Source organism: Rhinoderma darwinii, chromosome 1 (genome assembly GCF_050947455.1).
Source record: "Rhinoderma darwinii isolate aRhiDar2 chromosome 1, aRhiDar2.hap1, whole genome shotgun sequence".
Lineage (NCBI taxonomy): Eukaryota > Metazoa > Chordata > Amphibia > Anura > Rhinodermatidae > Rhinoderma > Rhinoderma darwinii.
The window spans coordinates 265,474,806-265,499,923 of NC_134687.1; the positions used below are offsets into that span (position 1 = coordinate 265,474,806).

General features: G+C 44.5%; 1 protein-coding gene across 8 annotated transcripts in view; it reads right to left on the reverse strand.

The window, feature by feature from the left end:
- The window catches only part of ADGRL3 (adhesion G protein-coupled receptor L3), a 2,099,109-nt gene that overhangs the window by 551,709 nt on the left and 1,522,282 nt on the right, over positions 1-25,118 (reverse strand). Inside the window, exon 23 of one of the 8 annotated variants that reach the window (XM_075863907.1) lies at positions 15,631-16,314. The exons of the other annotated variants lie outside the window; for them this stretch is intronic. Within the exon in view, the coding sequence (XP_075720022.1) occupies positions 16,310-16,314 (5 nt within the window). The 3' untranslated portion in view covers positions 15,631-16,309. Of the gene's footprint in view, positions 1-15,630; positions 16,315-25,118 lie in introns of those variants that run through there. 8 annotated transcript variants of the gene reach the window in all.

A 25,118-nucleotide genomic window follows, 5' to 3' on the forward strand; every position in this document is an offset into this window, starting at 1 on the left:
TGTACCTATAAAAACTATAGCTCATCTCGCAAAAAACAAGCCCTCATAAAACTCAGTCGACAAAGAAATAAAAAAGTTATGCTTCTTACAACATGGCGACAGAAAAAAATACATTCTTTTTACAAAAGTAATTTTATTGTGCAAAAAGTTGTAATACATAAAAAAAGTGCTATAAATTAGGTATCATCGGAATCGTACTGACCCGCAGAATACACTTAACGTGTCATTTATAATGTATGGTGAACGCTGTATAAAAAACTAAAAAAGTATGCCAGAATTGCTGTTTTTTAGTCACCTTGCCTACCAAAAAATAGGATAAAAAGTGATCAAATAGTCGCATTTGTACCTCAAAATGGTACCAGTGATAACTACAGCTCGTCCCGCAAAAATAATCAGCCCTCATGCTACTACGTCTATGAAAAATTTAAATTAGTTACGTTATTTCCAATAAGTCAGGAAATAAAAAAATATGCAGTTGTGCAGGCCCGAAGGGAACATTTCTCCTGCTTCAAGAGGCGATTTAGCAAGTACCTAAAATTGGGGAACCAGGAAGGGGAGGGCCCAATCTGCTGGAAGCGATGGTGCCCATATTATACCAGAACAACACTTCCTAGCAAAATTCCCCAAACTGCAAAGGTGCGGAGTGTGGACCAAATGGGGGATAAGAAAGGACACCATTTATCGGTGCCACACTGGCCTGTACAGAAAGGATTGCTTCACAGCGTAACAGATATCAATGGATTATTTTATTTCTTTTTTACCCCATTATTATAGCACCTGACTATGCCCCTGATGTACTCTATCCAGTTAACATATGCCCCCACATTATAAACTAAAATAGCAGAAAAACTCCAAACAAAACTACTATTAAGCAAAATCCATGCTCCAAAAGCCAAATGGTGCTTCCTCCCTTCTGAGCCCTACAGTGTGCCCAAACATCTGTTTACTTCCACATACATGGCATCGCCATACCCGGGAGAACCCTTTTAACAATTTTTGGGGAGTTTGTCTCCAGTGGCACAAGCTGGGCACGACATATTTGCCACTGAAATGGCATATCTTTCCACCATCCGCAGTGCAATCATTTATGGAAAAGACTTGTGGAGTGAAAATGCTCACTACACCCCTTAATAAATGCTTTGAGGGGTGTCGTTTCCAAAATGGGGTCACTTCTCAGGGGTTTCTTTTATTATTTCACATCAGAGCCTCTGCAATTGTGAACCAATACTTTGTAAATCGCCAAATTAGGCTTCAATATCACATGGTACTCTTTCACTCCTGAGCCTGGTCGAATGTCGAGGCAAAAGATTAGGGCCACATGTAGGGTGATTCTAAAACCGGGAAACACAGCATAATAATTAGAGAGCTGTCTTGTTATGGTGGCACATGCTGGGCACCACATATTTTGCATGTCTATGGAAAAAAATCCCATTTTCACTTTGCAACATCGAGTGCACTCTAATTTCTGCAAAACATGCTCACTACACCCCTAGGTGAATACAGTGAGGGTGTAGTTTCCGAAATGGGGTTACTTCTGGGGGGTTTCTACTGTTTTGGTCCCACTGGGGCACTCCAAAAGCCAAATGGCCCACCTTCCCTTATAAGCCCTACTGTGTGCCCAAACAGCAGTTTATGACCACAAATGGGGTATTGGCGTACTCGGGAGAAATTGCTTTGCAAATGTTGGGGTTCTTTTTTTTCCCGTTATTTGTTGAGAAAATGAAACATTTTGAGCTAAAGCTACGTCTTATTGAAGAAAATTTTTTTTTTTTATTTTCACTGCCCAATTCTAATAAAATCTATAAACACCTGTGGGGTTAAAATGCTCACTACACCCCTAGATGAATTCTTCAAGGGGGTGTAGTTTGTGAATGGAGTCACTTTTGGTAGTTTCCACTTTTACTGGTACCTCAGGGGCTTTGCAAATGTGACATGGCGTCCGCAAACCATTCCTGCTAAATTTGAGCTCCAAAAGCCAGCTGGTGCTCTTTCCCTTCTAAGCCCTGCTGTGTGTCCAAACAGCAGTTTATGATCACTTATGGGGTATTGCCGTACTCAGGAGAAATTGCTTTACAAATGTTGGGAGAACTTTTTCTCCTTTAGTCCTTGTGGAAATGAGAAAAAAATAGCTACACCTACATTTTCTTTGAAAAAATGTAGCTTTTCATTTTCACGGCCTATTTCCAATAATTTCTGCAAACCAGCCGTGGGGTCAAATTTCTCACTATACCCCTAGATAATTTCCTCAAGTGGTGTAGTTTCCAAAATTAGTCACTTGTGGGGGTTTCCCCTGTTCTGTCCCTTCAGGGGCTTTGCAAATGTGACATGGCCTCTGCAAACCATCCCTGCTAAATTTGAGCTCCAAAAGCCAAATGGCGCTCTTTCACTTCTAAGCCCTGCTGTGTGTCCAAACAGCCATTTATGATGACATGTGGGGTACTGTTTTACTTGGAAGAAATTGCTTTACAAAATCTGCATGCTTTTTCTCCTTTAGTCCTTGTGGAAAAGAGAAAAATTAGCTAAACCAACATTTTCTTTGAAAAAATTTAGATTTAAATTTTCACTAGCTACTTCCAATGATTTCTGAAATAAACCTGTGGGGTCAAAATGCTCACTATACCCCTAGATAATTTCCTTGAGGGATGTAGTTTCCCAAATGGGTTAATTTTTTAGGGATTTTCACTGTTTTGGCACTGCAAGAGCCCTTCATACCTGACATGGTGCCTAAAATATATTCTAATAAAAAGGAGGCTCAAAATCCACTAGGTCTTCCTTTGCTTCTGAGGGCTGTTCTTCAGTCCATAAGCACACTAGGGCCACATGTGTGACATTTCCTAAAACTGCAGAACCTGGGCAATAAATATTGAGTTGCGTTTCTCTGGTAAAACTTTCTCTGTCACAAATAAAATTGATTAATGATGAATTTCTGCAAAAAAAAACTTTGCTTTAATTCCTGTGAACGTCTAAAGGATTAAGAAACTTTCTAAATGCTGTTTTGAATACTTTGAGGGGTGAAGTTTTTAAAATGGGGTGACTTATTTGGGGTTTCTAATATATAAATGCCACTTCACAACTGAACTGGCCTCTGTAAAAATAGCTTTTGAAATTTTCTTGAAAATGTGAGAAATTGCTGCTAAAGTTCTAAGCCTTGTAACGTCCTAGAAAAATAAAAGGATGTTCAAAAAACGATGCCAATCTTTAGTAGACATATGAGGGATATTAATCCGCAACAACTTCGTGTGGTATAACGGCCTGTCTTAAAAGCAGATACATTTAAGTTTTGAAAAATTCTAATTTTTGCAATTTTTCGCTAAATTTTGGTGTTTTCACAATTAAATATTGAATGTATCGAGCAAATTTTGGCAGTAACATAAAGTCCAATGTGTCATGAGAGACAATCTCAGAATCACTTGTATAGGTAAAAGCATTCCAAAGTTATTACCACATAAAGTGAAACATGTCAGATTTGAAAAATGAGGCTCCGTCAGGAAGTTCAAAAGTGGCCAAAGCAGGAGGGGGTTAAAACACAATGCAGCCCAGACTCCAGCCCATACAAACGTACAGAAGACATCTCTCCAGCAATAACTCCTCAGAGAGTTGCCCCGCTAAACAAAAGCCTCGTCTAGAATCAGAGTCAAATTAAGTACTACCTGACAACCTTACATTCCATCGTCTTCTAATGCACTAACAGTAGACCTTATGAAAGAAATGCTGGTAGCATTAAAAGAGTCCTTACATTCCGACATGACTAAAATTATGAAGATATTTAAGTCCCAAGTGGAAGAAGTGGAAGAGAGAGTCGTAGATATCGAAGTAAAAAGGGGAGAATTTTCCTCTGCACATCACAATTTGGTGGACACAAACAATGGTATGGAAGATGAACTAGAGGCAATGAAAGCCAAACTTGCATATATGGAAGACAGGTCTTGCAGAAATCATAAGTTTAGAAGCATCCCCGAAACTGATCCAAATAGTGAATTGACATCTCTTTAAGGCACAGAGGAACGGTAGCACGGGATACAGGGTACAGGCAGCAGGAACGGGAAACATTGAGAAATGGAAAACACTAGGAGACCATTTGCAAAGACAAACTTAAGGTAACACAACAACGCTCAGGCAAAGATCGAGAGGGCAGAGCCCCTTTTATAGTCATGGGGCATTCTGGGCTAATTGCAGCTATTCTGCAAATGTGCGTGCACTGGCCCTTTAAGGCCGTGCACACATTGTCTGGACCAGGAAGTGAGTGCCGGCGTCTCCCAGGAGGGAGATGCCACCGGGAACTCACTCGTCCATGGCCGCGGCCGTCAGCGGGTAAGTCAGGACGACTGTCCGCGGCCATAGACATTACAGTATCCCCCCTCTTACGCCCCCTCTTCTTGGGACCAGAGCGGGAGAGAAACTTCTTCACGACGGCAGGAGCATTGATGTTCTCCTCTGGCTCCCAAGACCGCTCCTCTGGACCAAATCCCATCCAATCTACCAAATAAAAGTTTTTCTTCCTACTCTCTTGGTGTCCAAGATCTTCCTCACCTCGAATGTTCCTGACGAGCCGCTAGCAGCCACAGCAGAACTTGTAGTCTTGGAGTAGCGGTTCAGACCCACAGGCTTCAGCAGAGAGACGTGAAAGGAGTTTGAAATCTTGAGGGTGGGAGGTAGCCAAAGCTTGTAAGAGACGGGATTTATCTGCAGCAGAATCTCGAAGGGTCGGAGGAACCTGGGAGCAAACTTGCAAGATGGTACCCTCAGCCGGATATTCTTAGAAGACAGCCAGACCTTAGTACATGGAAGAAACTGGGGAGGTTCTCGTCTTTCTCTTCATGTGGTCGACCGCCAACAGAATAGAAGATCGTGTCTGCTGCCATATCTGCAGAAAGTCCCTGAAAGTAGAGTCAGCTGCAGGCACCTGGGACATAGTGGAAACAGGAAGAGGTATTCGTGGATGTTGGCCGTAGACAATGAAGAATGGACTGGAGGTGGTAGACTCACTAGTATGGTTGTTTATAGGAGAACTCAGCCCAAGGAAACAGCTGCACCCAGTCATCTTGCTGCCTGGAGATAAAGTGCCACAGATAGTGTAAAGGATCTGCCAGGCACAGCTTCGGGGTTAACGCCCATTGATAATCAGTCTGCACCTGCTTCTATGTCTGTGAGACTGACTCCATCTTCCACCACTCAATTACTAAGGGATGGACCCCAATAGTTGGTGGGCGCAAGAGATTCAAAAAGCAGGTTGCTAGCGACTGCAGACCGCAACACCACGCTGTAAGTTAGATTACTAAAGATTCAGCAGGACCAGAGGGGGGGCTTTTTTGAATTTTAACCTCTGGTCCTGCTGAATCTTTAGTAATCTAACTTACAGCGTGGTGTTGCGGTCTGCAGTCGCTAGCACCCTGCTTTTTCAAGTGTCCACACATTGCACTATGCTGATCTCTATTAGCAATGGACCAGGAATTTTAATCTCTATGTAGTCTGTTTATGGTCGTCTATACCAAATAAAACTTGTTATGTTAATTTTGGTAGTTGTGAAACAAGGGCTCTGTTTGCCGGCAGGCACTCCATACACTTTGAATCTTCCACCACTCAGGGTGGCAGGCTTAGGAGTGGGAGAACCTATCACAGCCTGGCCAGACGGAGCTAGCTCCCGCCCTCTGTCAATTTATACCTGCCTTTCCTGTTCCTCCTTTGCTTGTGATTCTTCTCGTTTGGTTTCCTGGCCCTGCTGCAGCTTCTTGTACCATTGTCCTTGCTTCATATTGACCCCGTCTTGCTGACTACTCTACTGCTCTGCGTTTGGTACCTCGTACACTCCTGGTTTGACTCGGCTTGTTCACTACTCTCCTGCTCAGCGTTTGGCACCTCGTACTCTCCTGGTTTGACTCGGCTTGTTCACTTCTCTTGTTGCTCACGGTGTTGCCGTGGGCAACTGCCCCTTTCTCCCCCTAGCTCTGTGTACCCTTGTCTGTTTGTCTGTCGTGCACTTATTGAGCGTAGGGACCGTCGCCCAGTTGTACCCCGTCGCCTAGGGCGGGTCATTGCAAGTAGGCAGGGACTGAGTGGCGGGTAGATTAGGGCTCACTTGTCTTCTCCCCACCCCCGTCATTACAGATAGTTCTCCATAATCTGATTAACCCTCTCGACTTGACCATTGGACTGGGGATGGTAGGCCGAGGAAAAGTCAATTTTCACACTGAGACGATCGCAGAGGGCTCTCCAGAACTTTGAGGTGAACTGAACCCCTGGATCCGAGACAATATGCAGAGGAAAGCCTTGCAGACAGAAGATGTGTTGGATGAAGAGGCCGGCCAGTCGGGAAGCAGAAGACAGACCAGTCAATGGAACAAAAGGAGCCATTTTGGAGAATCGATCCACCACCACCCAGACCGTACTGCATCCAGCAGAGAGAGGCAGGCAGGCATCGGGCACAGGCAGTGGCACAGGCAGTGGCTGGAGCAGACCAGCTGGTCTGGAGTGGGCAACTTTATTTGCTGCGCACACCGTGCAGGAGGAGACAAAATGTGTGACGTCTTTGGGCAGCGTGGGCCACCAGAACTGTTGGGCAATTAGGTCTCGGGTCTTACAGGTACCCGCGTGACCTGCCAGCTTGGAACTGTGTCCCCAGTGAAGGATTCTTTCTCTGTCTGCCAGACGTACAAAGGTCCTCCCCGGGGGAATGTCTTGTAGAGGTTTGACAGAGCTGATGCAGGAAGGGTCAATGATATTCTGTGGGGACTCCACAGTGTATTCTGTCTCAAACGACCTAGACAAAGCATCGGCCTTCACATTCTTGTCGGCAGGGCGGTAGTCGAGCTCAAACTGGAACCTAGCGAAGAACAGCGACCACCTGGCCAGACGAGGGTTCAGCTGTTGGGCCATCTGGAGATAGGTGAGGTTCTTGTGGTCCGTGAAGACCACGATTGGATGAGCTGCGCCCTCTAGTAGGTGTCTCCACTACTGCAGAGCCAGCTTGATGGCCAGTAACTCACGATCCCCAATCGATTAGTTGCGCTCTGAGGGAGAAAAAAAGCTTAGAGTAGTAGCCACATACCACAGTCTTTCCTTTGGAGCCTCTCTGGAACAGAAGTGCGCCAGCACCAACAGAGGAGGCGTCCACCTCCAACGAAAACTGTAGGGACACATCAGGATGATGAAGGATTCAGGCTGACGTGAAGGCCTTCTTTAAGTTCTTGAACGAGACCTCTGCTTCTGGAGTCCACACCTTGTCATTCATGCCCTTTTTGGTGAGGGTAGAGATGGGAGCTGTCAGTGAGGAGAAGTTGGGGATGGACAGCAGGTAGAAGTTGTCAAATCCCAGAAAGCGCTGTATGGCCCTTAAGCCTTGAGGGCGTGGCCATTCCAGGACAGCCTTGACCTTTTCAGTATCCATTTTGAGGCCTTGATCGGAGATGATGTAGCCCAGGAAGGGCAGAGACTTTCTCTCAAACACGCACTTCTCCAGCATGGCATATATGTGATTCTCCCTTAATTGAAGCAAAACTTGGCGGACATATCTCTCTGATGAGTCGCTGGATCTGGCGAAAAAAATCTAAATGTCATCGAGATACACCACAACACAGACAAAGAGGAGATCACAGAAGATGTAATTGACGAACTCTTGAAAGACTGCGGGGGCGTTACACAGGCCGAAGGGCATAACCAGGTATTCGTAGTGCCCATCACGTGTATTAAATGCCGTCTTCCATTTGTCACCCTGACGAATCCGGATTAGATTGTAGGCCTCCCGCAGGTCTAGTTTGGAAAAAATCTTTGCTCCCCGAATGCGTTTAAACAGTTCAGAGATTAAAGGCAATGGATATCTATTTTTTACCGTGATCTGGTTGAGTCCCCTGTAGTCAATGCTGGGTCGAAGGTATCCGTCCTTCTTTTTAACAAAGAAAAACCCGGCCACGGCCAGGGATGAGGATTTGCGTATGAAGCCCCTCTCTAAATTCTCCTTGATATAGACAGACATCAACTGGGTTTCAGGTAAGGAAAGAGGGTATACTCTACCACTAGGAGGAGACTATCAAGGGACCAAGTCAATAGGACAATCATACGCTCGATATGGTGGCAACGTCTTTGACTCTTTTGTATCGAAGACATCCGAGAACTGTGACAGGCATGAGGGTTAGCCTGCCAATGACTGATGCGGAGGAGGCTGAAGCAGATGGATATGCCTAGACAGCGGTTGAGGCACTTGGGTCCCCACTGGAGAACCTCTCCGGAGTTCCAATCCAGGAGTGGGGCGTGTAGATGGAGCCAAGGCAAACCCAGCAACACGGGGTTGACGGCCTTGGGTAGGACTAAAAGGGAGATGAGCTCAAAATGAAGGGCTCCCACTTGAAGCCTCAGCGGTTTGGTTACAGACAGAATTGGGTCGGGCAGCGGTGGTCCATCTACTGAGGCAACAATCTACGGCTTCTACAGAAGGGTAGTGGGCAGGTGAAGAAGGTCCACAAGGTCTCCGCGTATAAAATTGGCTGTAGAGCCAGAGTCCAGATAGGCAGAGGCCAGATGGGGCCTCACGCCAATGACAATAGTCACAGGGATGGACAGCTGTCGCCCAGGGTTGTCTCTCCAACCAATCCTAGGCGTTGGAGTTTTTTGGCTTCTGGGGACACAGACGCATGATATGGCCCGCAAGGCCGCAATATAGACAGAGTCCAGAAGTGCGCCTGCGCTGGTTCTCCTGGACAGATAGTCTAAGCCGATCCACTTTCATCGGGACCTCGGGTGGAGCAACAGATGAGGACAAGAGGGGTTGCTGGAAGTTGGGAGCCAACCTAGGAAGCCTTCTCTCACTACAAACTTCTTGGGATCTTTCTCTGAGCCTCATGTCAACCTGGGTGGCAAGTAAAATTAGGTCGTCCAAGGTAGGTGGTAGATCACGAGCAGCCAGTTCGTCCTTGATCTCGGATGACAGAGCATGCCAGAAGGAAGCTACTAACGCCTCGTTGTTCCAGGACAGCTCCCCTGCCAGGGTCCGGAACTGGATGGTGTACTCGCCCATGGAGGTGTCCTCCTGGGGAAGGTTCAGTAGAGAGGTAGCTGCCGACGAAACTTGTCCGGGCTCCTCGAACACAGTGCGGAATAACCGCAGGAACCCCTGGAAGTCTCGGGTCTCGGCTCCATGTCGTTCCCAGATTGGGTTCGCCCACGCCAGGGCTTTGCCGGAAAGCAGAGAAACAATGAAGGCGATCCTGCCACCGTCTGACGGAAATGCTCTGGTGTGCAGGGTAAAGTGGATATGACACTGGTTGAGAATTACCCTGCACGCGCTTGCGTCTTCGTAAAAACGAGGTAGTAGTGGCAGTGAGAACCGAGGATCAGAACTGGTGCTGACAGGAGTGTAACAGGAGGATCAGTTGGAGAAGCTGGAACAGGAGCAGAGGAGGAAGCAGCTAGCGCCCCTAGCTGTAGTGCATGTTGTTTACTGCCAGAAGGAGTTGATCCGTTGATTGTCGTGTTCGCAGTCGTGACGTGTCGTCTTCCCTTGGCTTGGGAAGGTGACAGGCCCTTGAATTGACCAGCAGTTTCCATGGCCTGAGCGTACTGTCACGGCGAGGGGTGTGGACCCACTGGGTCATACTGCGTAGCGGGATAGCAGCTGGCCAAACAGGTATAATGCAATGTCTATAGTTCAGAGAGAGTACCTGAGGCATTGTAGACAGTAGCGGTGGTTTCAGGCACAAGACAACTCCAACTCTTGAAGGCACAGAGCAAAGGTAGCATGGGATACAGGGTACAGGCAGCAGGAACGGGAAATAATGGGAACTGGAAAACACTAGGAGACCATTTGCAAAGACGAACTTAAGGTAACACAACAACGCCAAGGCAAAGATCGAGAGGGCAGAGCCCCTTTTATAGTCCAGGGGCATTCTGGGCTAATTACAGCTATTCTGTAAATGTGCGCGTACTGGCCCTTTAAGCCTGTGGACGCGCGGCCTGCGAAAGACAGTGTCCAGACCAGAAAGTGAGTGCCGGCGTCTCCCAGGAGGAAGCCATAGAGGTTATAAGTACTTTATCAGGTCCAGTACCCAAGATGCCTGAAGAATGGTCTAAGTAATCGAAAAATACCTGAATGATATCTTTCCCGAAAGGTTACTGGACTTTATGATCTGCTCTACATACAATGACAGAATTGACGCCAATGATAAAGCAGGCTTTAAGTCTGCACACTGTTTTTCTTTTCTTGTCTATGTTGTTTTCTCTTACTGTTTTTTACAGGTTGATCTCACAGTGCAACTTCTTCAACTTCCCAAAGCGAGCTGACTCTACAACTATAAATAGCTAGAACATCTATCAGCACAGAAATACCCATCAATAGTTAAAGGTGGACTTCACAGGTTTGCAACTCTCTCAGTTAAACAGATAACAATCTACAAAAGCATGCATGAAGATGTTACATCATGACCATTAAAGCAGGGGCGTAACTAGGAAAGACTGGGCCCCATAGCAAACTTTTGACTGGGGCCCCCCCTCCCCTGGGTGTCACACAACCCCCCCCCCCCTTTGTAGATAGTGCCTTTTTTACAGGCCCCCCCCTGTAGATAATACCATACAACCCCCCCTGTAGATAACGCCATACAGCCCCCCTGTAGATAACGCCATACAGCCCCCCCTGTAGATAACGCCATACAGCCCCCTCTGTAGATAACGCCATACAGCCCCCCTGTAGAGAACGCCATACAGTCCCCTCTGTAGATAACGCCATACAGCCCCCTTTAGATAACGCCATACAGCCCCCTTTGTAGATATCTACAGAGCGGGCTGTATGGCGTTATCTACAAGGGGGTCTGTATGGCGTTATCTACAGGGGGCTGTATGGCGTTATCTACAGAGGGGGCTGTATGGCGTTCTCTACAGGGGGCTGTATGGCGTTATCTACAGGGGGACTGTATGGCGTTATCTACAGGGGGGTCTGTATGGCGTTATCTACAGGGGGGTCTGTATGGCGTACCCTACAGGGGGGCTGTATGGCGTTCCCTACAGGGGGGGCTGTATGGCGTTCCCTACAGGTGGGGCTGTATGGCGTTATCTACAGGGGGGTCTGTATGCCGTTCCCTACAGGGGGGCTGTATGGCGTTCCCTACAGGGGGCTGTATGGCGTTCCCTACAGGGGGGTCTGTATGCCGTTCCCTACAGGGGGCTGTATGGCGTTCCCTACAGGGGGCTGTATGGCGTTCCCTACAGGGGGGGCTGTATGGCGTTCCCTACAGGGGGGCTGTATGGCGTTCCCTACAGGGGGGGGCTGTGTGGCGTTCCCTACAGGGGGGACTGTATGGCGTTCCCTACAGGGGGGGCTGTATGGTGTTCCCTACAGGGGGGGCTGTATGGCGTTCCCTACAGGGGGGGCTGTATGGCGTTCCCTACAGGGGGGGCTGTATGGCATACAGCCCCCCCCCCTGTAGGTAACGCCATACAGCCCCCTCTCTGTAGAGAACGCCATACAGAGCCCCCGCCTGTAGGGAACGCCATACAGCGTCCCCCTTCCCAAAAAAATGCGACCTACAGCGTGTCCGACAAAAGACATGTATCCCCTATCCACAGGATAGGGGATACATGTGTGATCGCTGGCAGCGATAAGGAGAATGGGGGACCGAAAGTCCCCCAAGTTCTCCATGTCTAATCATTGACTTCCGGCGTCTGCGCAGCTCACTAAAAATGAAAGGAGCGCTGGTCACGCATGCGCACAAGCGCGACCGGCGCTCCATTCATTTCTACGGAGCTGCCGACACAGACCCCGGAAGTCCGAGGTTTGTGATGAAGAACTTCAGGGGACTTTCAGTCCCCCGTTCTCCTTATCCCTGCCAGCGATCACACATGTATCCCCTATCCTGTGGATAGGGGATACATGTCTTTTGTTTAATGGCAGAGCGGGGAGATACCTCCCTGCTCTGCCGTACTGTTCAGTGGCGTCCCGCTGTAGCAGCCATAGCGGCTGCTAGCGGAGCCTCCGGCCATGGTGGGGGCCCGTGCCGGCGGGCGACACGGGCCCCCCCATGCCGCGGGCCCCGTAGCAGCCGCTACTGCTGCTACGGCGGTAGTTACGCCACTGCATTAAAGTACTAAGCCTTAATGAAAAGCGCCTAAATCGCCCCTTTAAATGACATGTTTATGGAATGAGATGAAAAAAATAATACAGATATATTATGTATACAAGAAACTCACCTAATGTCGTCAGACACCCATATAATTCAAATTTAATACAATCTATCATGCCCATGCTAAAAAAAAAAAGTGGCTGGAGTATTGATAGCAGTTAAAAATACTTTAACCTTTGAAATCATAAGAAAAGTACTGGACTCTGGGGGAATGTTTCTCATATTGATATGTAAAATCAGTAATCGCATATATACTCTTTGTAATATAAGTCCCCAATAAGAATCAAATAGCTTTTTTTAAATAAAATAGTCAAAAAAGCCCAAAAAGGGCTACTACTAATATGTGGAGACCTCAATATTATCTCTGACATCAATTTAGACACCACAGAACAGAGAGAGACCCCCCCACCCTACAAACATGGTTACATTCAAATGAACTGTATGATGTGTGAAGATGTATGCATTCTAATGAAGCGATTAGACCTTATATTCCCATTTACATTTTTTACCTATTCAAGGATAGATTATTGTATAACAGATAAATGGTTATTACAACATATAAAGATTATTCAAATCGGTCAAATTACATGGTGAGACCACGCCCCTTTATCAATTACTCTGAATGAACAACACCAATAAAACAGAAGTTACACATGGAGAATAAACAATTATATACTCTCCCTCCCAAGTACTCAAGCTACAATTTTACTCTTTCGAACACACACAAAGCATACGTGAGATGCCTGCTGATTCAATTAGGCGCTTACCATAAAAAACAAAAAAGCAACTTTCAGATCTATTTGATAAACAATCTGAACTTACGCAACAAAACAACCCTACACTAAATACTCATTTATAAATAACTAAAAATAGAGAAAAAAATCAGAGATTTAAGGTTAGACAAATATGAATATAACCTTACTAGATTGAAAATGCAATATAATAATTTTAACAGTAAAGCATCATCCTTAACCCCTTCCCTCTTTGGCCACTTTTGACCTTCCTGACAGAGCCTCATTTTTCAAATCTGACATGTTTCACTTTATGTGGTAATAACTCCGGAATGCTTTTACCTATCCAAGCGATTCTGAGATTGTTTTCTCGTGACACATTGGACTTTATGTTACTGGCAAAATTTGCCCGATACATTCAGTATTTAATTGTGAAAAATACCAAAATTTAGTGAAAAATTGCAAAAATTAGCACTTTTCTCTATTTAAATGTATCTGCTTGTAAGACAGGCAGTTATACCACACAAAAGTGTTGCTAATTAACATCACCCATAGGTCTACTTTAGTTTAGCATCGTTTTTTGAACATCATTTTATTTTTCTAGGGCGTTACAAGACTTAGTACTTTAGCAGCAATTTCTCACATTTTCAAGAAAATGTCAAAATGCTATTTTTACAGGGGCCAGTTCAGTTGTGAAGTGGCCTTGAGGTCCTTAGATATTAGAAACCCCCAATAAGTCACCCCATTTTAAAAACTGCACCCCTTAAAGTATTCAAAACAGCATTTAGAAAGTTTCGTAACCCTTTAGACATTGCGCAGGAATTAAGGCAATGTAGAGGTGAAATTTACCAAGTTCATTATTTTTTTCCAGAAGTTCATTTTGAATCCATTTTTTTTGTACCACAGAAGGTTTTACCAGAGAAATGCAACTCAATATTTATTGCCCAGGTTCTGCAGTTTTAGGAAATATCCCACATGTGGCTCTAGCATGCTACTGGACTGAAGCACCGGCCTCCGAAGCAAAAATAGCACCTAGTGGATTTTGGGCCTCCTTTTTATTAGAATACATTTTAGGCACCATGTCAGCTTAGAAGAGGTCTTATGGAACTAAAACAGTGGAAACCCCCCAAAAGTGACCCCATTTGGGAAATTACACCCCTCGAGGAATTTATTTAGGGTTAGCAAACCGAATAATACCCCGAATGATACTAGTGGTCCTAGTGACTAATTAAAACTAAACCAGAACAAGAAACAAGTCACGACCAGGTGTTTGAAAAAATACAAATAATCTTTATTAAAGTCAATTAGACACATGGAGACAACGTATAACACTTAGACATAGTAAAATGCCATGGACCCTCGAACACAAACGGAATCCGAACGTAAAAGCAGAGTAGCCCCCCAGATGTAAAAATGGTCTGACACAACCTATATATGGCTAAAGTGCATAAGTACATATTAATGAGCAGGTACTAGGCATGGTACGCTTTGCACAGATGAACACATAAATAAGTATAGAGAATATATATAAGGTACAATCTAAGTAAAAACGACATATAAAGTAGTATACCTACACCTGCGTATAAGAAGATAAATAGGAGATCAAGACCAAGAGGGGGACCTCTGCTTAACCCAACGCGCGTTTCGCTGGTGCTTCGTCAGGGGTTGATGTCCAAATGCCCCAGTTACCCCTAGATATACCTTCCTCAATGATGTTTTACCGGTAAAATCACAGCTGTTTCCTATCGGGTGGTTAGGTGTTCAGCGTCGGTCACCAATGACAGACGGCGATACATCCCGCCCACCCACGATAGCGTCCTATCGTGTAGTCTTATGTCAAAACAGTCCTCCTCCCAGAACCGCCTCCATCGGCATAACCACACCAGGCGGGCGGGGGAATGAAATCAGCCCGCCCGCTCGATGTGGAGCTGCCGAAGGTCAGAAGCAGGGATATAAAGAGGAATGAAATTAGAAGTTTAGTGGCAATCCAGTTTTGGCCCAAGGTAGAACTATCTATCCTGATCATTAAGGTGAAAAAATAGGTTAAAAAAAGCCCAGCCGATCACATTAAACAGCAGCAGCGGGACAAGGCGTCCCGTTGCTAGGTGACAGTCCAGCGTGAGAGCAGCAGTTGCTGTTAAACACGCTGGAGAGCATAGCAAAGCATTAAGAGCCGAGGTCGCTGTCCAACGTGCTGAAATGCTCAGCACAGCCGTCAAAGCTAAATAACCGAGAGAGTTAGAGCAGTCACTGTCCAAGGTGCTGAAGCTGACTATCCAAGTCCATATCACACTTCAGAGCTGAAACACAGTACCGGAACTAACCAGTAATGCTGTGAAAAGTAAAAAATGAAAAGAGGAAAGAAAGTAAAAGTGACCGAGGATATACATACATATACCTAACACACATACATGAACACATATATATACATATATATATATATATATATATATATATATATGTACCTACATATACACAAAAAACATATGATCAAAGTGAGCGGTTGTGAATGTGAGAGAAGTGAGGAAACGTGAAAAAATATCAACAAAAATGATTAGAAAATAAGATAACACAACAAGTGTATATTGATTAATGCTGAAGAGGAACAGAACAATATAATTAGTATTAATGCAGTACAACAAACCGTACATCTATCCCGAAAATCGTGAATATGCGGTAAATAAAGCCAAAGGTGAGTCAAATGACAATCATAACGATGGCCAAAAAATTTTTTTATATATCCAAAATTAATATACATAAAAATATACATAAATCTAATTAATTTTAATCCAGTAGTGCAGGAATATGAGCAAAGTGCACAAGTATGTGCTAAGACTATAGTTGCCTCACACACAATTGATGTCAGTAATATTAAACGTGATAAGTGAGGCAAGAAAAAAAGGGGGGGGGGGGAGTGGGGAAGGGGAAAATGAGGAAGGGGGGAGGGGAGGGGAAGGAAAAGGGGGAAAGGGAAGAGGGATGAGGACAAACAAAAATTATATTACAATGAGTGACCAAGAAAATTTAGTGATGGGAAGATGATTAAAACTGCCAAATGACTGAACGTGACAGTGACTACTGCTATAAACATTTAATAAACCAAACCTCAATTACTAGGTTAAATAATACATGGTGACTGTAATAAACAAAAAAGAAAATAAAAAAAAGACTGAAAGCCTGACTAACTCAATATAATTTATTGTGTCAATCTGTGCAAAAGTACCTATGACGAAAAAGCCAAAAGTACAGACTTGATCGTAAACCAAAAACCAATGTAACAATGATCAAATGTTAAAGGGTCGATGTGAAAAGGATTTGACTGTAAATATATATACACAAGTGATCAGAAAATCCGAAAATTTGGCCCACCAATGGCCACAGGACGAATCTGCCGGATGTCACTCTAAATTCATAGCGGGGTCATCACGGGGATTTGAACTGGATCCGAAAACTTCATGCTGAATAGTATGGCAGGAATCATGCTGTAAAACAACAGAGATCTTATAACAAGATAATAATTTCTTATCAAGTTGTGAACAACTGGGATAATAGTTGACCTCAAGAATAAAGATCAATATCCACGTATGTCTAGATAGAAGAACAGGGCATAAGGGGAATGGCAAGTAGAAAACCCAATGTACAAACACATAAACATAAAAATAAAAGGATAAAAACAATGACAACAAGTTAAAAAGTACAGGGATAAAATATTGGTGGACACCAATAGGAGAGTGGCAATGCTCAAACCAAAGAAAGTGACCATGACTTAACTATGGCGATTTCAAAGAAATGGTACGAAGCTGTTGTACTCATTAAGACCATATGGATGTAAGGATCCCAACCTCATAATCCAGGTAGTTTCTTTCTGTCCCAAGGCCTTCTTCCAATTACCACCCCTTGGACCAATCAGTACGCGATCGATAGCTCTCACTTTCAAAAGTGATGCGTCACAGTTGTGAAATAACCTGAAATGGCGAGGTCCATGGCATTTTACTATGTCTAAGTGTTATACGTTGTCTCCATGTGTCTAATTGACTTTAATAAAGATTATTTGTATTTTTTCAAACACCTGGTCGTGACTTGTTTCTTGTTCTGGTTTAATTTATTTAGGGTTGTAGCAAGCATTTTGACCCACCAGATTTTTTGCAAAAATTTTTGGAACTAGGCCATGAAAATGAAAATCTAAATCTTTTCAAATAAAATGTAGGTTTAGCTAATTTTTTTTCATTTCCAAAAGAACTAAAGTAGAAAAAGCACCACAACATTTTTAGAGCAATTTCTCCCGAGTAAAACAATACCCCACATATGGTAATGAAAGGTTGTTTGGACACACGGCAGGGCTTAGAAGGGAAAGAGCGCCATTTGACTCTTGGAGCTCAAATTTAGCAGGAATGGTTTGCTGAGGCCATGTCACATTTGCAAAGCCCCTGTGGGGACAAAACAGCGGATACTCCCAACAAGTAACCCCATTTTGGAAACGATGCCCCTTAAGGAAATTATCTAGGGGTATAGTGAGCATTTTGACCCCACAGGTTTTTTGCAGAAATTTTTGGAAGTAGGCTGTGAAAATGAAAATCGACATTTTTCAAAAATAAAATGTAGGTTTAGCAAGTTTTTTTTTCATTTCAACAAGGACTAAAGGAGAAAAAGCACCATAAAATTTGTAAAGAAATTTCTCCCGAGTAAAACAGTATCCCACATGTGGTAATAAACAGCTGTTTGGACACACGGCAAGGCTGAGAATGAAAAGAGAGACATTTGGCTTTTGGAACTCAAATTTAGCAGGAATGGTTTGTGGTGGCCATGTCGCAATTGCAAAGCCCCTGAGGGGAGAAAACAGTGGAAACCCCCAACAAGTGACCCAATTTTGGAAAACATACCCCTTGAGTAAATTATCTAGGGAACTGTGAGCATTTTGACCACACAGGTTTTTTGCAGAAATTTTTGGAAGTAGGCTGTGAAAATGAAAATCTACATTTTTTCAAATAAAATGTAGGTTTAGCTAATTTTTTTTTCATTTCCACAAGGACTGAAGGAGAAAAAGCATCGCAATATTTGTAAAGCAATTTCTCCCGAGTAAAACAATACCCCACATGTGGTCATAAACATCTGTTTGGACACACGGTATGGCTCAGAATGGAAGGAGCACCATTTGGATTTTGGAATGGTTTCTGGGCGCCATGTCACATTTGCTGAGCCCCTGTAGTACTAGTACTAGTACATTGGAAACTCCCCAAAAGTTACTCCATTTGGGAAACTGCACCCCCTGAGGAATCATCCAGGGGTATAGTGAAAATTTTGATCCCAAAGGTTTTTTGCTGAATTAAGCCATGAAAATGAAAAAAGATGGAGTTTTAGATCAACATTTTTCATTTTTACAAGGAATAAAGAAGAAAAAGCACGCCAACATTTGTAAAGAAATTTCTTCCGAGTACGGTAACACCCCACATGTGGTTATAATCAGCTGTTTACATATATGGGAGCATTCAGAAGAAAAGGAGCGGTATTTATCTTTTGGAGCGTAGATTTTGCTGGAATGGTTGCATTTGCAAAACCACTGATGTACCAAACAAAAGTGACCCCGTTTTAGAAACTACACCCCTAAAGGCATTTATCAAGGGGTGTAGTGAGAATTTAGACTTCACAGATGTTTTTCAGAAATGAATACGCAGTGGATGGTGCAAAGTGAAAATTGCAATTTTTCCACTGATCTGCCTATTCAAGGCACAATATGTTGTGCCCCTAGAGAATCTTACCCCATAAATTGTTAAGCGGGTTCTTCCGGGTATGGTAATGCCTTACTTTGCTGTTTGGGCACACTGTAGGGCTAAGAAGGGAAAGACCGCCATTTTGAGCATGGATTTTGCTTGGTAATAGTTCTGTTTGGGGTTTTGCTGGTATTTCAGTTTATAATGTGGGGGCATATGTAAGCTGTGCGGAGTACATCAGGGCATAATAAGAGGGTATAATAATTGGGTAAATAATACAATTATCCATATATGTGTGTTACGCTGTGAAGCAATCCGTTATGCACAGTCCGGTGTCACACTGATAAACGGTTTTCTTTCTTATCCCCCTTTTGTAACGCTCTGCACCTTTTGGGGACTTTTTCTCCTTCGTAGTTTGGGAAATATTACTGGGAAAATTTTGCGCTGATATAATACGGGCACCCTCGCTTCCAGCGGATGTGCTATGTCCCTTCCCTTTTCTAGTTCCTAAATACTATGGCCCTGAAACTGCAGGAATGTTCCCCTCCGGCCTGCGCATTGAGATGTTTTTCATCACCGCATTACTAGTGCCATAACTTTTTTCTTTTTCAGTTGATTGAGCGGTGTGCAGGCTTGTTTTTTGCGAGACGGGCTGTAGATTTTATTGGTACCATTTTAGAACACATACGACTTTTTGATCACTTTTTATTTCATTTTTTGGTAAAGGAAATTACCAAAAACAAGCAATTCTGGAATAGTTTTTTATTGAGTTTTTTTCGGCATCCACAGTGCACCCTAAATTACATGTTAGCTTTATTCTGCGGGCCGATACGATTACAGCGATACCAAATTTATATAGTTTTTTTTTGTGTATTGCAGCTTTTTCACAATAAAATCACTTTTTTTATAAAATCATTTGTTTTCTGTGTCGCCATATTCTAAGACCCATAACTTTTTTTATTTTTGCGTGCACAAACCGGTGTCAGGGATTATTTTTGGCGGAACAGATTGCCGTTTTTATTAGTACTATTTTGGAGTAAATGTGACCTTTTGATCACTTTTTATAGCATTTTTTGGAAGGAATTGTGACCTAAAAACAAAGATTCCGGCATTGTTTTTCATGTTTTTTTTTTTACTGCGTTCACCGTGTGGGATAAATTACATAATAGTTTTGTAGTTTGGGTCGTTACTGATGCGGCGATACCAATTATGTATAGTTTTTTTAATTTTTACGGTTTTTCCAATAATAAAAGACTTACTATGGGACAAAAGTCAGTTTAGCTTTATTTTTATTTGAAACGTGTGTGTTTTTATTGTTTTACCAGATTTTTATTAACTTTTTTTAACTTTTTTGACTTGTCCCACTAGGGGACTTGAGGGCCTGATGCCCCGATCGCTACTCTAATACACTGCACTACATACGTTGTGCAGTGTATTAGCGCTGTCAGTTATTCACTGACAGCAAGTCTATGAGGACGCGCCGCAGGCTCCCGTACAAGGCAGACTCGGACGCCAGTTTCTGGCGTCCGATTGCCACAGCAACCCAGCGATTACGTCACTGGTTTGCCGGTCGGGTTAAAACCTATCAGATGCTGTGCAATATTGAGCGCAGCATCTGAGGGGTTAATCAGCAGGATCGGAGAATAGCTCCTCTCCTGACAGTTACAGGAGGGTGATGGTGATGCCGCGGTGATGGTGCCGGTTCTGCTTCTCAGCCCGCACCATCACTGCAACGTAACTGTACTGCGTTTTGCGGGAACACCTTCCCGGCAGCGCCGTGTATATATACGGCGTGTATATATACGGCGGATGTCGGGAAGGGGTTAATGGCTAACAGAGTCAAAGCAAAACAAACTAACAGCTGAGTCCCCTATTTTAATATCCATAATTCAAATAGAATTTCAAACCCCCAAAAAATAGCTGACACTTTCAGTGACTTTTATAGTGCACTATATAACTTGAAAAACGACTTGCAAATCACACAACCAAGAGACGCAACAATTGAAAATGTTCTAGATAAGTTAGACCTACCCTCATTCTGCTCAGTTTGCAGATGTCTTCAGCAAAAGGGAGGCTGAGACGATGCCTCCACATCGGACTTATGACTGCTCCATTGAACTGGTTTCAAATGTCTCTCACCCCCGTGGACGGGTATATCCTCTCTCCTTGCCAGAGACTCTATCCATGTCAGCCTGTATCAAGGAGAATTTGTAGAGGGGTTTTATGCGAAAATCTTCCTCCCCAGCCGGGGCCGGGTTCTTCTTAGTTAAAAAGAAAGACGGATCTCCTGCATTCACTAATGTGGTCTCAACGAGATCACGGTCAGGAACAAATACCTATTGCCACTTATATCCGAACTGTTTGACCATATACGAGGAGCCAGGATTTTTTCAAAACTAGAGTTGCGTGGGGCTTATAATTTGATCCGAATCCATCAAGAGGACGAGTGGAAGACAGCATTTAACACCCGAGACGGGCACTACGAATACCTGGTGATGCCATTCGGACTGTGTAATGCTCCTGCGGTCTTCCAGGAATTCGTCAATGAGATCTTTCGAGATCTCCTCTATGTCTGTGTTGTAGTTTATCTCAATGATATTTCGATTTTCTCCCCAGATCAGACGACTCATCGGAGGCATGTCCGTCAAGTTCTACTTCGATAAAGGGAGAATTGCTTTTATGCCAAGCTGGAAAAGTAGTCTTTGAAAACAATTATCTGCCCTTCCTGGGCTACATCATCTCAAATCAAGGTCTCAAGATGGATCCTGAGAAAGTAAAGTCCATTCTGGAGTGGCCACGTCCTCAAGGCCTGAGGTCCATACAGCGTTTCCTAGGATTCGCCAATTTCTACCGGCAGTTTATCCCAAACTTCTCATCACTGACGGCTCCCATCTCTACCCTTACCAAGAAGAGTGTGAACGCCAAGGTGTGGACTCCAGAGGCAGAATCCACATTTATTAGCCTCAAGAAAGCCTTCACTTCAGCCTCGATCCTTCATCATCCTGAACTTGTCTCTGCAGTTTTCATTGGAGGTGGGCGCTTCTTCTGTTGGTGCAGGTGCACTTCTGTTCCAGAGGAGCTCCAAAGGAATGGCAGTAGTATGTGGCTATTATTCGAGACTTTTTTCTTCTGCAGAGCGCAACTACTCTATTGGGGATCGGGCGCTACTGGCCATCAAATTGGCACTGGAGGAGTGGAGACATCTGCTAGAGGGCGCAGCTCACCCGACCCTGATCTACACCGACCACTAGAACCTCACCTATCTCCAGTCCGCTCAACCACTAAATCCCTGTCAAGCCAGGTGGTTGCTGTTCTTCACCCGTTTCCAATTTGTGCTCCACTACCGTCCTGCTGACAAGAATGTGAGGGACGATGCCCTGTCCAGGTCATTTGAGATGGATGACACGGTGGAGTCCCTTCTAAGTATCATAGACCCATCCTGCATTGTCACTGCCAATCCTTTTCAGGTTAGAGACATCCCTCTGGGGAGGACTTTTGTTCGGTTGGCAGACAGGAGAAGACACAGCTCTAAACTGGTTAGGCATGCTGGTGTTCGTAAGACCTGAGACCTGATTGCTCGTCACTTCTGGTGGCCCACGCTACCCAGAGATGTTGTGGACTTTGTCTCTTCCTGCACGGTGTGTGCTTCTAACAAGGTTACTCACTCCAAGCCTGCCGGTCTGCTCCATCCTCTGCCTGTACCCAATGTCCTCTGGCAGCACATTGTGATGGACTTTGTCACAGATTTTCCTCCCTCAGCAGGATGCAACACTGTCTGGGTGGCGGTGGACCGGTTCTCAAAGTTGGCACATTTTATCCCGCTGACCGACCTTCTGCTCCCCGACTGAGGAGTCTCTTCATTCAGCATATCTTCCGCTTGCATGGCTTGCCCCTTCACATTGTGTCCGATCGGGGGGTTCAATTTACCTCTTAGTTCTGGAGAGCCTTCTGTAAACTCTTGGATGTACGATTGGACTTTTCCTCAGCTTATCACCCCCGGTCCAATGGGCAAGTCGAGAGGATTAACCAGATCATGGAGAATTATCTCTGCCACTTAATCTCCTTGCAGCATAATAACTGAGTACAGCTTCTTCCATGGGCCGAGTTCTCGTATAACAACCACACGAGTGAGTCCACCATTCTACATTGTGTACAGTAAACATCCTAGAGTCCCTCTACCTGTGTCAACTGCTTCTCAGGTACCCGCTGCTGACTCTGCATTTGGGGACTTACTGCAAATTTGGCAATAGACCCGGTCCTCTATTTTGCTGGCAGTCGATCGCATGAAGCAAAAAGCGGATAGAAAAAGAAGAGAGCCACCTCAGTATCTTCCAGGTACCAAAGTTTGGTTGTCCTCACGGAACATTCGTTTAAAGGTGCCTTCATACAAGTTTGCTCTTAGGTTCCTTGGACCTTTCGAGATCTTGCAACAGGTAAACCCTGTCTCCCTTAAGCTTCGGCTGCCTCCTACCCTCAGAATCCGCAACTCCTTTCATGTGTTCCTCCTGAAGCCTGCGATCCTGAACCACTACAGTAAGACTCCCAGTCCCGCAATTGCTCCCAGCGGTTCATCTGTGTTTAAGGTGAGGGAGATCCTGGACTGCAAAAGGGTAGGAGGAAGGACTTTCTATTTGGTGGACTGAAGAGGGTTTGATCCTGAGGAGAGGTCCTGGGAGAAGTTCCTCTCTTGCTCTAGCCCCAAGAAGAGGGGGCGTAAGAGGGGGGATACTGTAGCGCCCATGGCTGCGGACCGTCGGGTTTACTCACCACCCGGCGGTCGCAGCCATGGACTTCTGCTCCGGTTTGCTGTGTCCCGTAGGGTGCGCGCGCACGCTCGCACCCGATCTTAAAGGGCCAGCGTGCGCACAAATGGGAGTCATCATTACTAACTGCCCATGACTGGCCTGGACTATAAAAAGGGCCCTGCCCTTCAGATCCTTGCCTGAGCGTTGTTAGTTTATCCCATGTCAGTCTTGCAAATGGACAATTAGTGTTATCCCATTCCTGTTGTTACCCGTGCACTGTTACCTGTATCCTGTATCCCGTGCTGTGTTCTTGTTCACAAAAAGGCCGTAATACCAACAACAGAACAAGTACAGGGTCCCTTAAATGCATCCCCTTCATACATATTTATCAACCCTGCTCATACAAAGTCCACCACATAATCAGAAAAGATTGGTCCCTCCTCAGAGAGGCATATCCCCAGATTGAGGAATTTCAGGCTCCCTTTTTGCCATGCACAAAGAAACCCCAAAACCTTAGGGACAAGTTGGTCCGGGCTGACCTAGGCTCCACTAAGATAGTGTCCCCTAAGACATTTCTAAGAACCCCCAAGAAAGGTACATTCCTGCAATGTTCCCATGTCATCAAGGGTGAAAAAACATATCATTCACATATGTGCAATCCCAATTAATGATTTCTTCACTTGTAACAGCAATTTTGTGGTTTATATAATCAGGTGCCCTTGTGAACTTACATATGTGGGTTAGATCACTCAACGGATCCGGGATCGGATCAAATGAAACAGCCTAAATTCACCATTCTGTGTGGTAATACCCTACTACCATTCCCTGCACACTTCTTACTAAAGAAACACAATATGTCAAAACTACGATTCGAATTGATAGAACATGTACCAATCCCCAGAAGAAGAGGTAATAGGATACAAACTTTGAAACGTGGAGAGGCTTCTTGGATACACACACTGCATACCTTAGAACCCAAGGGATTAAATAGGGAGTATGAAATTAATAGCTTCATCTAGTACAGATTCTTTTACTACGATATAACCATTGTCCTGTACCAGAATGCATTATGGATGTCGTGGAGAGTGTCTAACCATGATCTATTTTTCTATAAATTAATTGTTATATCTGTTTTATGCTAGATCTAGTACTCCTCATATTATACTGGAGCCGCGGATGGTGTGGATCTCAGAAGTATCCTTTTTTCTACTAGTAGGGCTTAATCCTTTATCTTATCTTCTATCTAATTCCCCTTCTATCTTATATATTTCTCCCTATCTACCTTGATATCTCTCGCTGGCATAGCCCTTAATGATGTATATTCTATACCAAACTTGATGTAAACGTGTACATGCTCTCAGTAACATTCATGCTGGTCTTGATAAAGTTAATGTTCTCACCAGTCAGGAGCGATGCCTATCTCCTCCCACTATCCCGAGCACACATACTATACGTCCTCTCATCTGTCACTTTAGGTGATATCCCGTTTAAGCCACTTCCGGTGCCAATGGGACAGCCCCCCTACACGTGCAAAGGCGTCACCAGTGACGCCACAGTGCACCATGTGACAAATGCCGTGATTTTCTGGCGGTCCATAAATGGAAGATGCAGTTACATTTAGTCAGCGCCTCCATAGCGGGAACACGCAATACTTTGCGCCGATATTCCGTACGCCCAGTATACTATAGGTAAGTATAATTAACATATGTAATTGATTGATATGTGCTTTCCCTTTGCTTATGCTGCCATCCTCTAAACTTGATGCTGCACAAGGTCACTTTATCATTATATGTACCTGTGGCGATTGTCTGTATTTATAATACCCTGATTTTG